This window comes from Lampetra fluviatilis, chromosome 38 (assembly GCF_964198595.1).
Source record: "Lampetra fluviatilis chromosome 38, kcLamFluv1.1, whole genome shotgun sequence".
NCBI classification, from domain to species: domain Eukaryota; kingdom Metazoa; phylum Chordata; class Hyperoartia; order Petromyzontiformes; family Petromyzontidae; genus Lampetra; species Lampetra fluviatilis.
In genome coordinates this window covers 11,023,642-11,037,582 of record NC_136312.1, presented here as the reverse complement: position 1 = coordinate 11,037,582, position 13,941 = coordinate 11,023,642, and the positions used below count along the sequence as shown (strand labels likewise).

Genomic DNA, 13,941 nt, shown 5'->3' with positions numbered 1-13,941 from the left:
CGGAACGTCGGACATTATACAGTGACAGCTTAACACGTAGGCTTTCGCAACCAATATTATATTATTATCCACAAGGTTTTTTTGATTGGGTTAGATCGCGTCGATATAAATGTGTCGTTAAACCTGCCACCACCCGACACAGCCAATTAGTAAGGTTTGTCAGGTAAACAAAACGTGCCAGTAAATGACATTAACAATTGTGGATTTACTCCCCAGCAAACCGGTGTGTGACGAACTAGTGAGTAATTGGCATGTTTTGTTAACGTGACAAGCCTTACTAATTGGCTGTTAGGCGGAGGCGACTTTCATCACACGTTCATATTTACGCGATCTAACCTAAAAACACCTCCATTATGGATTAGGGGCCGTCCATGAATGACGTCACGCGATTTTGGCCGTTTGTTGACCCTCCCCCCCCTCGTCACACGGCGTCACAGAGTCAGACCCCCTTCAAATATGACGTCACAAAGCTCTGCCTCCCCCCTCCAAACCATATTTCCATTTTGAAATAAAAAATGCTTCAAATCACTTTAAACTATTGTCATTGTAGTGCGTATTTAATGTGGTGCTGATGTTGTAGGAGAAAACATTTATTACAAAGGAGGCGTTGGAAAGCTGAAATTTAGCATAAAATTAACTTGAAAATATTCAACGTCTAACTAAAACTGCAGATGTTCAGAATATATTGAAATTCTCTTATAATTATAAAAAAAAACTTTGTAGTAGAACGAAGCAAAATGGAGAGTACAATTATAACAATCACATATTCATTTCACAGAATGAAAAGCCCTGGTAGAATCATGAGAATCAAAATGTTTAATAACATCATTAAAAATGTATGCTTCTCCATTCTTCCATGGAGAAGCAAAATGCTCCTTCATGGAATAAATAAAAGGTGACCTTAGTAAATTTAAATAATTAAATAGTTAATAATGAAAATTAATCTAAATTAGTGTTGTTATAAAATTATATTTCATTAATGTTTATTTAAAGTTGCGCATTTTGATGTAACGTCACATATCTCAAACCTCCCCCCCTCGTCACACATCGTCACAAATGTCTGACCCACCTCCCCCCCCTAGGTGCGTGATGTCATTTATGGACGGCCCCTTATACAGGACAACGCGTGGCACAACTTGAAAACACAGATCGGAGAGCCACACGGCACAACCGCGGATACCTACGCCGTCTTAAATAAAGTGAACTCCACTGATGTGAGATGACAATCTATCCCATGCAAAAAAGCAAAGGCGATTCACACGAGCGTTTCCCCCATCTGTGAAGTTGATGTTACCTTAATGTCCTGCTGCTTCTTCGTCACTGCGGCTGCAGAGGCTGTCGGCGCTCTTGGAGGCAAGGAGGCCTCGACAGCTGCCCCACTGTTCCTCGTGGCTTGTGAGTGAGACGTGCTGCTGGGTGGAGGAGGGACGCTGCTGTGGACAGCGTTGCTCGCATGCACGGGGGGCATCGGAGCGCAGCACGGATGAGGAGGCATTTCGGGCAGCACCTGGTGGCACTCGGCGTGATAGCGCTCTGCACCGGGAAACCCCACCGCGTACATGGCGCCCGACGGCGTCACAATAGTCTGCAAGAACTGAGGCTGCTTCCTGACCACCACGCCCGCTTGATTGCACGCCACGGTTTGACCTGCAGCTCCCGGGTTGCCGTGGGAGTAATGTGCTTGAGATCCGTCCAAAGCCGGGGGGTACGGCCTGGGCACTGCGCTGTAGGGAGGAGGTGCATTCTGAGTCCTCTGCACGGGACGCGTGGCTTTCGCGGCTGGGCTGCAAGCCGGGGCGCCGGGTTGCACGTGCTGCAGCTGACTTCTGTCGAGCCCCGGACTGGCAGGCCTGGGAATGGTGCTGTACGGCGGCGGAGCGCCGTGCACGCCGTGCACGCCCTGCCCTTGGTTTCTGTCTTGCGGCGGGTGGCTGGGACGGGGCACGGCGCTCACCGCCCGGTACGGAGATTGCGGCTGCTGGGTCGGGTGAGCCTGCCGCGCTTCAGGGCCCAGTGCAGGGGCACCGCCGCCGTGTGCCTGGAGCGACTGGTTTCTCTCGGGAACCGGAGGCGCCGGTTTGGGGCTGGAGCAGAAGGCGGCGGAACTTCCATGCGGCGGCTGCGGCGCGCTCCGCCCGTGAGCCGGCAGAACTGGTCGGGGGACTGCGCAGGCCGGGGATGAGGTAGTTGCCATTTGCTGAAAGGCGATCTTTTCGAGGGGCACGAGACCGTGCCTTGGCGATTGGCTACTCGGATGGGGCGCGTTATGCGCAGCCTGAGGATTACCCCTTTCGGCGGCCGACTGAATGGGTTTAGGCGACGAGCTGTTGGCACCGTGCATTTGTAGAGGCTGGCATCGGTCCATCGGTGCGCACGTGGCTCTGTCCACACAATAAGTCGGGGGTGCATTGTGAAGATGCTGCGGTGGATGTCTGTCGTCCGTGTGGTGAATGACAATCGGATGGTGGGAGGAATGAGTAGGCATTGCCGTATATGGGTGCTTGGGCACAAAGCCACCGTGCGGGGGGCTTGGTTGCCGGTTCGTTGACTGGTTTGCCGAAAAATTTGATCTTGATGGTGAGCAGGGCACCATGTAGGGCCCTGATGGGTGCTGGGGCTGGGCACTGTGTGACACCTGCCCAGTTTTTGGGCCCAATTCAGGGCCCTGGTAGAAGCCCTTTATCTGAGAAGGCTGGGGGAGGTGGGTCTGCTGGAGGACAGGGGACAGACGGGAAACCGTCGCGGTGTCCACGGGCGTTTGAGCCCTCCCCGACGATTCGCTCGATTGTTTTGGCGACGAACAAGAACCGGAGGAGGTCACGGTGCTCTGCTGACAATCTGCGAGCCTCGGGGGCCTTTGGCCCGGGATGGAAGCTGACCCTGGCGAGGGCGAATGTCTCGGAGAGCACCCAGAATCAGCACAACCAGTGCTGTTTTGATCAGTCTTTGGCGGAGGTCTTGAATTCGACAATTGGCTGGTGCTGAGCAGTTCCAGTTTAGCCCTGTTTAATGCGTCGTGATCCGGCTTCGAAGTCGACCTTCCGTTCATGGAGATGCCAGCATGGGGTTCGTGAAGGGCTCTGTCATAGGCGGAGTGCTCTCGTTTCAGGGACGAGTTTGACGACGAGTCCGGGTTTGTGGGAATGTCCTCATCATTGCTGTCAGATGCCTCTCTCATCGCCACTTTTCTCAGTTCCAGCGCCAGCTGTTGTGGATCCACCCCCATGCACTTTTGTTTTTCAGCTGTAATAAAAAAGAAAAGTATAGATGTGTAAATGTCATACACACTGTGGAAACGACAAAAAAACAAACCACACTTCACTAAACAAGTGCCAAGCAACATACGGCAATGGCTTTTTGCACTGTTGAGGTTTGTGGATTAACATCCTGGACATGTGTGAAAAAGAGGTTCATTGCTCATCGGATTTCTCCAGTCTAAATAAAGATTCTGATCCTGAGCCTGACACCTGGACACTCTCAAATTTCTACTCACATTTCTAGATATCTGTTGCTGAATCACGCAATATACATCTTTGGATTTTAATCCTTTACCAAACTGTATTACTTTGGCAGTACATCCACGGGGATTAGCATTGTTTCATATTTTTTATGCACATCAATTGTAATAGAGTAGCCTGCATTTCCCCCCAGTGTATTATCTTAGGTGTTTGTCATATTGTACAACGATTAATATTACTATGCAAGAAATGGTAATGCATATTCCCGTGAATAAATAAACATTTCCCATATTTTTTCATTTTATTTTTTCAGCCTTTTGTCTGGATGGCCTCCCCACACTGTATCAGCCATACACGTTTGCTTTGACCATACTTCACCACGATGGTCAGCAATGGGTTGGTGAAAGATCAAGGGGACCGGCGTCTGGTTCAGATTGCATTTGCCACTTACGTGAGCCACGCCTGGGAATCAAACTCGGCTTGCCGGTCTCACAGCCCAGTGGCACGGACTACTGCTGCTCTCCGGCCTCTTAAATCTACACCCTAAAACATTTTAATATACCTTACGTGACATTTTAATGTTAACATTGCAAGTATCGAGATGAGCTTGCAGAAAAATGATGTTTGATGAAGATGCCAAGACATGTACAATAATGTGCCTTATTTGTTGAGGATAATTGAAGGCTGCCATTTACCCTCCAGTGCATGCTGATATTTCTGCAGAGATTTTTTTTTTTTACAGAAACGAATGAAGCATGCTCGTTGCATAGCTCCTTAATCGTTCCAAGAATGACTTCCCAACAACGCTAACCAACGGCTGTTATCAGCTGTTTGCAACAGACTCCTTGGAAGCAGAAGAATTGTGAGGCTTACCGCTCAGGCAGAATGATTCATGCGATAACGGGTTGAACAGAGCAGGGTTCGTGTTTTGTGAATATGACGGTAGAAACGCGTTGCTGAGCCATCGACTGGAAGCTTCAATGGAGCCAGGGATCGCACATTTACTTTCAAGTATTTTTCTCTCTCTCTCAAAATGGTCTCACCACGGCCATGTTTGCGCCACTGTGGCGACAAAACGTGCGGCGCTGACTGCGGCGATGAAAATGCGACGGCTGCAGCCCTGCAGAGCGCGCCACTGCTTCTGGCTTTAGCAGTGGCAGGCGCCAAAACAAACGTGGCCATTCTCAGGGTGCCAAATTAATCACCGGCACTCGCACGTGCCTCTGTGTTAATACAGAGAAGGGGGAGGGAATAAACATTTGCTCGCATTTGCATGTAGAGGTCTTAACGTGCCCGGTCAGACGCAGTGGTGCAGCGGTGAGGACGCATTGCACTGCCTCAAACGAGTACCCGGTGCGTAAACATAGCCACTGGGGAGACAAAGGCGGCCGGGCGTGGTTCTGGACACCCACCTCCTTGTGTGCTGTGCCGTCTTCATAGGTGCTGCTCGCTAACAGCACTTGGCCCTAAAAAGTCTGTTAAGTCTATACGGGGGTTGTCTGTGACAAATGCACATGTATAATGACAGACAAACAAAAAAAAGGTATACACACCAGAAGGGGAGTACACTTGCTCAGTGGAGTCCATGCGCTTGGTCTCCAGCAGCATATTGAGGTCCCTAAGGCACAAACAGCAGCGCAAGCAAGGCAGGGCACGTCAGTCAGTGAGCCCAATCAGAACGCACAATGACCATTCAGATCGCAAATCAAAATGCCTCATCACAAATTATCACGAAAGCCCCCCCCCACCCCCCCCCACCCTGTGAAGGTTGCTCATTTTTAGTGTGGAAGAGTGAGGAGGTTCAGATCCATTTTCTCGCCCATGAAATTGTCTTAATATCTTTATAGGGCAATTGCTTGAGAACCAAGTACAATCACTGCACGAAGATTTTATCAACACTAGGCCAGCTCATCAAAACTCTCAGGCCGCAATAACACCCCCCCCCCCCGACTAAAATAGTCGTGAGAAGTCATAGAAAGAGAAAAACAAAGGCTCGACACGTCTCCCACCAATGTCGATACACTTGTTAAATCACTTCACTCTCATGCCTGTAAGGACACGGGGCCCATTGCACCAATCACCCATTCAGACGAGAGTAAATGGACATCATTAGAAATCAAGTAGGGTATATAGATTATATACGAATCACCCCGTAGAGCAATGTCATTTATCCAGGAATAATGTTTTAATGGCTAAAGAGTGTAGTTTATCCAGAAAAATAATGGCCATTTTCTTTTTTAAGGCAATGTTTGTTTCAATGAAGAAAGAAACTGGGGGGGGGGCATAAGACGAGACACGCGATGTAGAATTAGATATTTTTAAAAAATCTATTTTTACTAGATTTTTGCTGTACACGAGAACAAAGGTACGCTGCAGAACTTTGAGATGCAGAATTAGAATTTTGTTTCGGCGCTTAAATGTGAGTGCATCTCAAGGTGCGAAACTACGGCAACAACAACGATGCATCAAGAGCGCCGTGGAGAGGAAAATAGGGGGGGAAACGATAGCTGCAAACAATTCCAGCTCGTGTCGCACGCGTAAAATCGGACCCACATCCCCAGCTCCTGCACAATAAGTAAGACTTTTTTATACTCAGCTACTGCTGACGCAATTGTTTGGCTCGGCCACCATGTAGTAAAATGTTAGTTGTTGCATGATTGAGGATTGAAATGAGAGGGTCTTTGTGCCACTGATGGAACCACGGCAGGAGGGCCAGGTACGAGCGGAAAACACTCAAATGTCTTCACATTGAAAAGAGTTGTTTTAATCGTTTCTCAATATACATCATCCTATTTACGTCTTGGGCCCAGGTGACTATGTCAATTTCCACTCAGTGCTTTTTTCATACTCAACCCAGGCCGTACGTAATGGTATTTGATGTTCATGAGTCTTTTCCAGAACCCGATTGATTTCCATATTTGCTGATGAAATAGTCAATAGAGCAACTGATGGCAATGAACTGTATAATATAATTTAGAAGAACCAGATAATGAAAGCTGCAAAAGCTGGGCTGGACAACCATCTCCTGGTCCCCTTACAGGTTTGGTTCATTTTGGAAGTCTCGTTAAAAGTACATTGCAAGCCCCACAAATGTAAATCACAAATGTAGATCTCGTCCACTGATCCTTGCCTCCAAAGCCACGGATCGTAAGTTTCTATCGCCCACAGCTGGGCTATTGCCAAAATACAGTCGCCGCAACCCCACCACATATAATTACATAAAAGTAAAAGATGCACGGTAATAATGTATCATTATCGAGTCTTAGTCTGTTGTTATCAATAAGCCCATGGTATGACCCCGGACAGCTAGGGGGGGGGGGGCAATACAACAGTGACAGGTCTCTACTGCTATGAAGGAGGGTGGAACTATAACGATAAACTTTTCATTTTACCAAGTAAAGCCCACTGAGCTATCCAGCTCTTTTTCAGAAGCGACCTGGCTACAAATGATAGCGCAACCAAAGTGGCTTATCGTGTGGAAATTTATATCAGCCAAATACTCTAAACGCGTAGTGCTGTTGATTCTACATGTGGAGGGGAAAACCCGGAGGACCCGGAGAAAAATACACGCGACCACGGGGAGAAATACACGCAAACTCCAAATATGCAGCAGGCGTCAGGGTCGGGATCGAACCCACAATCTCGTGGGGCAACACAACAGTGACCAGCGGGGCCACGTGGTGGTGGTAGGGAGCCCACCCCAGCGCATCCCCAGCACGGGCCCAGGAGCACCGCTTCTGATTTGCGCTCTTTCTGAATATTGCAGCGTGGACTGTGGGTCCAGACACCATGTGTGAACCCTGAAAATGTAAGCAATGCAAAGGCAATTCATATGAAGCGAATGAATGTGGTATACAGAGTGGACGAGGCAGAGCAACGACAATGACTCGAGCCCATCACAGAAGAACAGACGCTCATTGTGAATACAATCGTATCGTGTGAGCAATGTGCATGATATCCTATGTGGACCAAAACAATATCCAGCTAGGTGGCGCTTTTCAATCCAGCAGCATGTGTTTAAACAGGCCTGACTCTGCTGACGAGGCCTAAACTGGCCCAGAGTTTGCTCGGTTAAACACATGCCGAGTGAAGAGCGAGGCCACTCTCTGTATCCTGAAGGCAGCACACACACAAAAATCAATGCCCGGATAAAGCTTCCCAAGCCATTAGTCATTCCCTCTTCTCAGCAATGTCTCATGACAGCTGCTGGAAGCCTCCCTGGCCAAATTAATTACGGCGTACGGAATATTATAACCTATTTCGGAGGTTCATCATAAGACAGGGCTTTTATGTAAGGCGTCAACATCCGTGCCATTCTGGATAATGTCATTAGGGACCTGGATAATTTTAGTAATAATGCCTCTAATCACATATTCGCTTACTTCGACAAATGCTTTGATGAAATAGCCCACCCCCTTGCAGAGTGAACATAATTTGTGTGAAGGTGTGTTTCACTATATTTTGTAACGCTACGTATCGTAGTAATAATTTTAGCCTGCAACGTGCCTCGCTCTCGCAGAGAGACAGAAGGACCCAGAGGCATGAGGAGGAATCACCGACGAGCGAGACGGCAGCCAGTCAGTGAGACGGCGCTACCAACAATTGCCCTCTATATATTAAGGTGCTATCTGCCAATTAACGAGTGTTGAACACGTGGGAAGACACCGGATTAGTTGGAGAAAAACCACACGTCCGAGGGGGAAACACTATAGCCCGTACAGACGGAACAGGTGGAGTCAACACTTTTCCTGTACTGTCTTCACTTGGCAAGCCAGAGTACGGCCCCTCGATACCCACGGGAACGGAGTTTCACAACATGCGTGCGGTGATCCACCAACCCTTGTTACTGCTGCCTCCACAGTGCTGGATTACAGGCAGCCACGTGCATAGCCACTGCTGCCCCTAGGGAGTTTTGAGGTTGCGCTACATAAACTCTCCCTGTGTTTTTTGGTTGTACCTGTGTGGTTGTTTGGCATGACCGATATTTCATTCCATGTGCTTATTCACGTGGAACAGAGGCGAGATGTTAACGTCCTCGTCTGGTGTGCAGGAGGTCGTGAGTTATGGAGTCTGCGTGTTTTCCCCCGCAGTGGTCGCATGGATTTTTCTCCAGGTTCTCCGGTTTTCCCCTCCAGATTGAGAAAGAACCGTTTAAAGTATTTGGCTGCCATAAATTTCCACCTGAAAATCCACTTCGCTCAGCTATCATTTGTGGCCAGGTCGCTTCTGAAAAAGAGCTATATAGTTCAGTAGGCCTTACTTGGTAAAATAAAAAATTGTTTAGTTTCAATAGTTTATCTGATCTCCCTCACGTGCAGGCTCTACCTCCACTCGTGGGCAGCACTACCCACCTTTGCACCGATCCTTTTGGTACTGAATTGATATTCACCTCTCTCGAAACAAGAAGCTCCCAGCACAGAGCGAAACGTTCGACATCGTTCCGAACAACGCACGGGACGCAACCCGAAAACGCATCGGAGAGCAATCTATGTCGATTGTCTTTATTATGGTCCAGTGATTTTCACTGAAAGGTCAAAGGTTTGATTTGGAATAACACGACATGACACTGAGCAACGATAGATAAACAAATAACATTAACAGTGACCTTGCCGTACAGAGGGCAGGGAAGATGACACGTGCGATCCAGCAATGATGCAAACACCGCTGGAAAAGACTAATGAACGTCAATCAGAGGCGCTGTATTATGCATAAGTTCACCGAATCAACTGGACAGCCTTTTAACTTTTGGCCAGCGCTTACTAAAGCAGGTCATTTACAATCTGAATGGTAAGGGCACCTCCGATTATCACGGTCAGCTATATACGGCACGAAGGAAGTTCAACGCACATGCATAGGTGAAGTGATCATTTGCTCGTCTTACGTGCCCCTGTATAAGTCTCGGTATGTCTATGGTTCTCGAAGTCATTATTGACCAGGCTGAGATCTTGACTTCTGATCCCATCCAGCCACCTGTGCTACGACGAAGGGCAATTGCCTGAATCGTCGACTATTAGATACTTTTCCCTTTAAAGGCCACGGTGTATTCGCTCAAGTTGATCACTGTGTGCCAGGTACCATGGTCAGCATCCTACATTTTAAAGATGTCAAAAGACTTAAATCCGAATTGGGAAATAATTGACGGCTTTCTAGTGTCTATTTTTTTTCCAGGTCTCCCTCTTAAAAAAGAAATGGCTTTCAATGAGCAGGTTCAAGGACATCATTAAATTTTATTAAAAATATCGCATAATCTATTGCAATTTATTAATAATAACAATATTTGTTTTGCTATTTTAACTGCAAATGATCACAATGGCATCTCAGTGAATCACAGTGAAAATTTGAAAGCTTCATTGAATTTCCCATTTAATGTGATTTTGTGGCAAATGAGAAGAGCTAGGATTTAGATTAAGACCTCAATAACCAAAGCATGAGGCGATTATTAAAGGTCATTTATCAATGACAAGTTCTGTAAATGTGTACGGACAAACAGTAATTGGCAGTAAAAATGCTGGTGCCTTACTCCACACCAAGAAGACATTCACGGTAAGAGATATGGTAATATCGAGCCAGTTTCAATCCACTGCTGGATGAGGGCCCACCCATGCCGTGCGTGTCATGGGGGCTATTGGGCGATACTTCACCACGCTCGTAAGTGCGGGTTGGCAAAGGCGATGAGCCACGTGTTCACGTCACCTGTCTTGTAGAACGAAGGCTCTTTCCCTTGTTGCCCTATGCGGCCACAAGCCTCGTAACACCAGTTAGACGTAGCGGTTGCCGAGTCAAGTCGAGTCAATTCTATTCTTTCCTTGCACACGTGGGGCACCGTGCAGGCACGAATCTGCCCCTCAAAGGGGCCATCACATTAATACGCAACATAGAATTTTAAAATTGGATACAATGAGAGTAAAAACACATGTATATATATTATTCAATCACTATCCAGGCTCTTCCCTGCTTAGCTTCCGAGATCTGACGAGATCAGATGCATTGTGTGTGATTTGGTCAAAAGCCAAAAGCTTACCCGAAATATAGTTGTACATTAATTAAAAGTATTGTCTGAGAAAAAAACATCTGCTGCAATTATTTATTTACCTCATAACTATATCGTTAGAATTCTTATATATTTTTTTAATTACCTCTTCTCCCCCCCCCCACCCCCCCCCCAAAGATTAGACCTTTGCATTGTTTACATATCCATGGAGAAACTCTCCTGAAAAAGGACATTGACAAAGTCATCACGGACATGAAAGAGAGAGATAGAGAGATGAGAGATGCGTGAATGCAGCGTTCAGACGTTCACAGGAAATCTGTGCCACACCGAGAATGAGAACAAAATACACCGCACCCCGAATGGACGCTCATAATCCAACACTGGACTTCATCGTCTTCTGGCATTAATATTTCACAAACAAGGCACTTTGGCGGTGATAAGTCTTCGGAAATGGCTCCCTTGCCAGATAAACACCACGTGAAATGCGCTGGCTCTCGGGCCAGAACGCGGTTCATTACGGAACCGCCGCGTGGCGGTTGGCGCTCCGTGCCGCTGACATGGCGTTCAAAGTTTGAGTCCCACTCACGGCCCAACGATGACGGTGACGATTATAATCTGAGCCATCTCTGGTCCTCGCCTTGGTTGACTCAGCCTCAAATGAGCACCTGGTGCGACGTGTTAACATTACCACCGGGGAGACAAAGGCGGTTGGCATGGTGCTGGCCATTCACCCCCTCGTTTGCCGTGCCAGCCTTAATAGGTGCTCGCTAACAGCACTTGCCTCAACAGTCTGTTAAGGCTACACGGGGAATCTTTATCTTTGTGGCGTTAGCCACCCACTCCATCGTGTGCTGTGCCGGACTTCATAGGTGCTCGCTAACAGCACTTGCCTCAGCAGTCTGCTAAGGGTACATGAAGAATCTTCTTTCTTTGATGCTTGGGTGTTAAAATGCCAAAAAACATGTGACTTTGCCCTTGTGTCAATTAGCTGCCACAAAGTTCGTGCAAGCTATAATTGACACTTCATCATATTGGACACAGAATGTTTAGCACTGAACGCGCTGGGAATTGAGACGTCTGCAGTAGGTGTGCACATCCCAGAGAATATGGTACTTAACACTCCTTCAATGTTCAGGTGGGGAAAAAAAGAATCAAGAATTTTTTGAGTTGCCATAATATAATGTGTGTTCAATAAACTCCCTTTGCGCCGTTACATAGCTAACATCAACACCACTGCAAAGTGCATGAAGAAATGTGAATAGTAAATCTGTCACTCCACCTACCGGGGTGTAAACTGTGAGAGTGAAAGTTACATTTTAAAATGAACTAGTTAATTAGAGCCGATTGATTGTTATGTCTTGGGAAAAAGAGTATGTTGGTGGTTGGGGGGGTCAGGGGGTCTCGTGCCGTTAAACCCGCTCCGACATTTGCCGCTAAGATTTGACCTTTCTCTTAAGCCCGGACTTAACATCATCAATCATTGAACAGATCTGCACCCCATACATATTTTATTTACGTCGTAGTTATTGTACATGTACTGTATATGTTTTTGTGTGTATGTATGTATATTTATGCGTGTGAACAAGTGCAAAAAGATCCCCCGTATAGCCTTAACAGACTGTTGGGGCAAGTTATGTTATTCATAAGAGGTTTTTTGGGTTAGATCGCGGAAATATAAACGTGCCGTTAAACGTGCCACCACCCAACCCAGCCAATTAGTAAGGTGGTTTGGCACGTACACAAAACATTCCAATTCGTTACTAGTTCAGCACACCGGTTGTGTGTTGGAGAGTAAATCCACAACATTTACAATTCGAGTGATGTAAACCCACAACAACACACGGGTGTGCTGAACTCGTAACGAATTGACATGTTTTGTTTACGTGACAAACCTTACGAATTGGCTGTGCCAGGTGGTGGCGGGTTTAATGACACATTTTTATTTAGTGATCGAACCCCAAAAAAACCTCTATTATGGATAATATTGGTCGCGGAAGCCTACGTGTTAAATCAAGTGCTGCTAACGAGCACCTATGAAGGCCGGCATGGCGAACGAGGGGGTGCATGGCCAAAACCACCCTCGGCCGCCTTTGAGCGGGAATCGAACTCAGGTGGCCGGGTTCGTAGCACAGCGCGCTAACCGCTACACGACCGCTCCCCAGTCACTCTACTGCTAGACGAGGCCCTCCGTGAGCCGTGCGGGTTCGTGGGGGCTGTTTGACCATACTTCACTACGCCGGTCACTTTGGGTTGGTGACGGTGAGGAGGCGCGCGCCTCGATTGTTCTGCCCTGCCCTCGACTGCCCACAACTCCTACTGCCCCTGTCTTGGCGAACGATGGTCGCCCATCCAAGAAACTATCCAGAATCGAAGCTGCTCCGCCTTCCAAGGTCCGACTCTGGACATTGTTTCGAATTTCTAGGTCTCATCAGCAGTCAGGCTTGTTTAACAAATGCTGATGTTTTTGTTTTATATGCCCTGCAGATTTTATCGGCGAACTCACTCCGTATAAAGTATGTGACTCCGTTAAACACGGGAAATAATACTGTGCACAAACTGGTGTTGAGCGTCATGTGTGAAATCAAATAGAAGTAGAACTCCGTCTGGTTTCTCCACGTACTATTACAAATGTATTTCCGTTCATCAACCTGTTGGATAAACCGTTATGCACGGCTCACTTTTGCTGAAACTGAAAACCTAATTTTCCCAAATAAAACCGTGCAAATTTTAAGCAGCAATTAGTCGAGGGAAAAAATTAGAAACAGCAAATTCCTTGCATGCTATCTCCTCTGCTCTGCCCACCAATCATGAATTAAAATCTATAATAAAAATTCCGTAGTTTATATTTTTTTTTTGTATCGCTGTTTCAATAATCTTAATTTCAAAGCATGAAATCTTATTTTCAAGCACGCGATTAAATATATCGTAAATAAAATTATTAAATACATCTAAACCCAGCACTCTGAATTAAATTCCTAGTCACGGCTATAATCAGTGGCAAGTAATATCTGAACTTTTCCCGTGTTAACCCTTGCCTTTATCAACCCGCACTGACCAGCGTGGTGAAGTATGGTCAAACAACCCCCCCGTGACTGACACGGCGTGGGAAGGCCTTCATTCACAGCAGTGGATTGAGAGGAGTCTGTAAATCATTATAATAAATAAAACGCAAGCATTTATAATCGACCAAAAAGCATGTGAATCAATGTGAGTGCGGAGATTACATCGTCGAAATGAGACGTAAGATCCAGGTGGTTTTGAATTTAGAATGGCCAAGGCAGAGAGAGAATTAGTCCACAAAATGTGATCCATTTTGGGGGAATTGGCTTCATGCCCTTGGCCAGTCATCGTGGCTTTTTTACGATATATAAAAAGTGTAGAATCTGCCGTTTCAAAATGCCGAAAATTGCCAGTCTTGAAATGTGCCAGTAGCCATGGTAACCAAGGGCCAATGAGTGAAATGTCCTCCCTTTGTGCTCCGTTGCAAAATCC

General features: G+C 46.8%; 1 protein-coding gene across 3 annotated transcripts in view; it reads right to left on the bottom strand.

Moving 5' to 3' along the window:
• The window catches only part of LOC144945647 (uncharacterized), a 105,299-nt gene that overhangs the window by 32,580 nt on the left and 58,778 nt on the right, over positions 1-13,941 (bottom strand). For all 3 annotated transcript variants that reach the window (XM_078874195.1, XM_078874198.1, XM_078874197.1), the window contains 2 exons: positions 5,012-5,076; positions 1,295-3,243 (listed from right to left, as the gene is read on the bottom strand). In XM_078874195.1, coding sequence (XP_078730321.1) covers positions 1,295-3,243; positions 5,012-5,076 — 2,014 coding nt within the window. The remainder of the gene's footprint in view (positions 1-1,294; positions 3,244-5,011; positions 5,077-13,941) is intronic.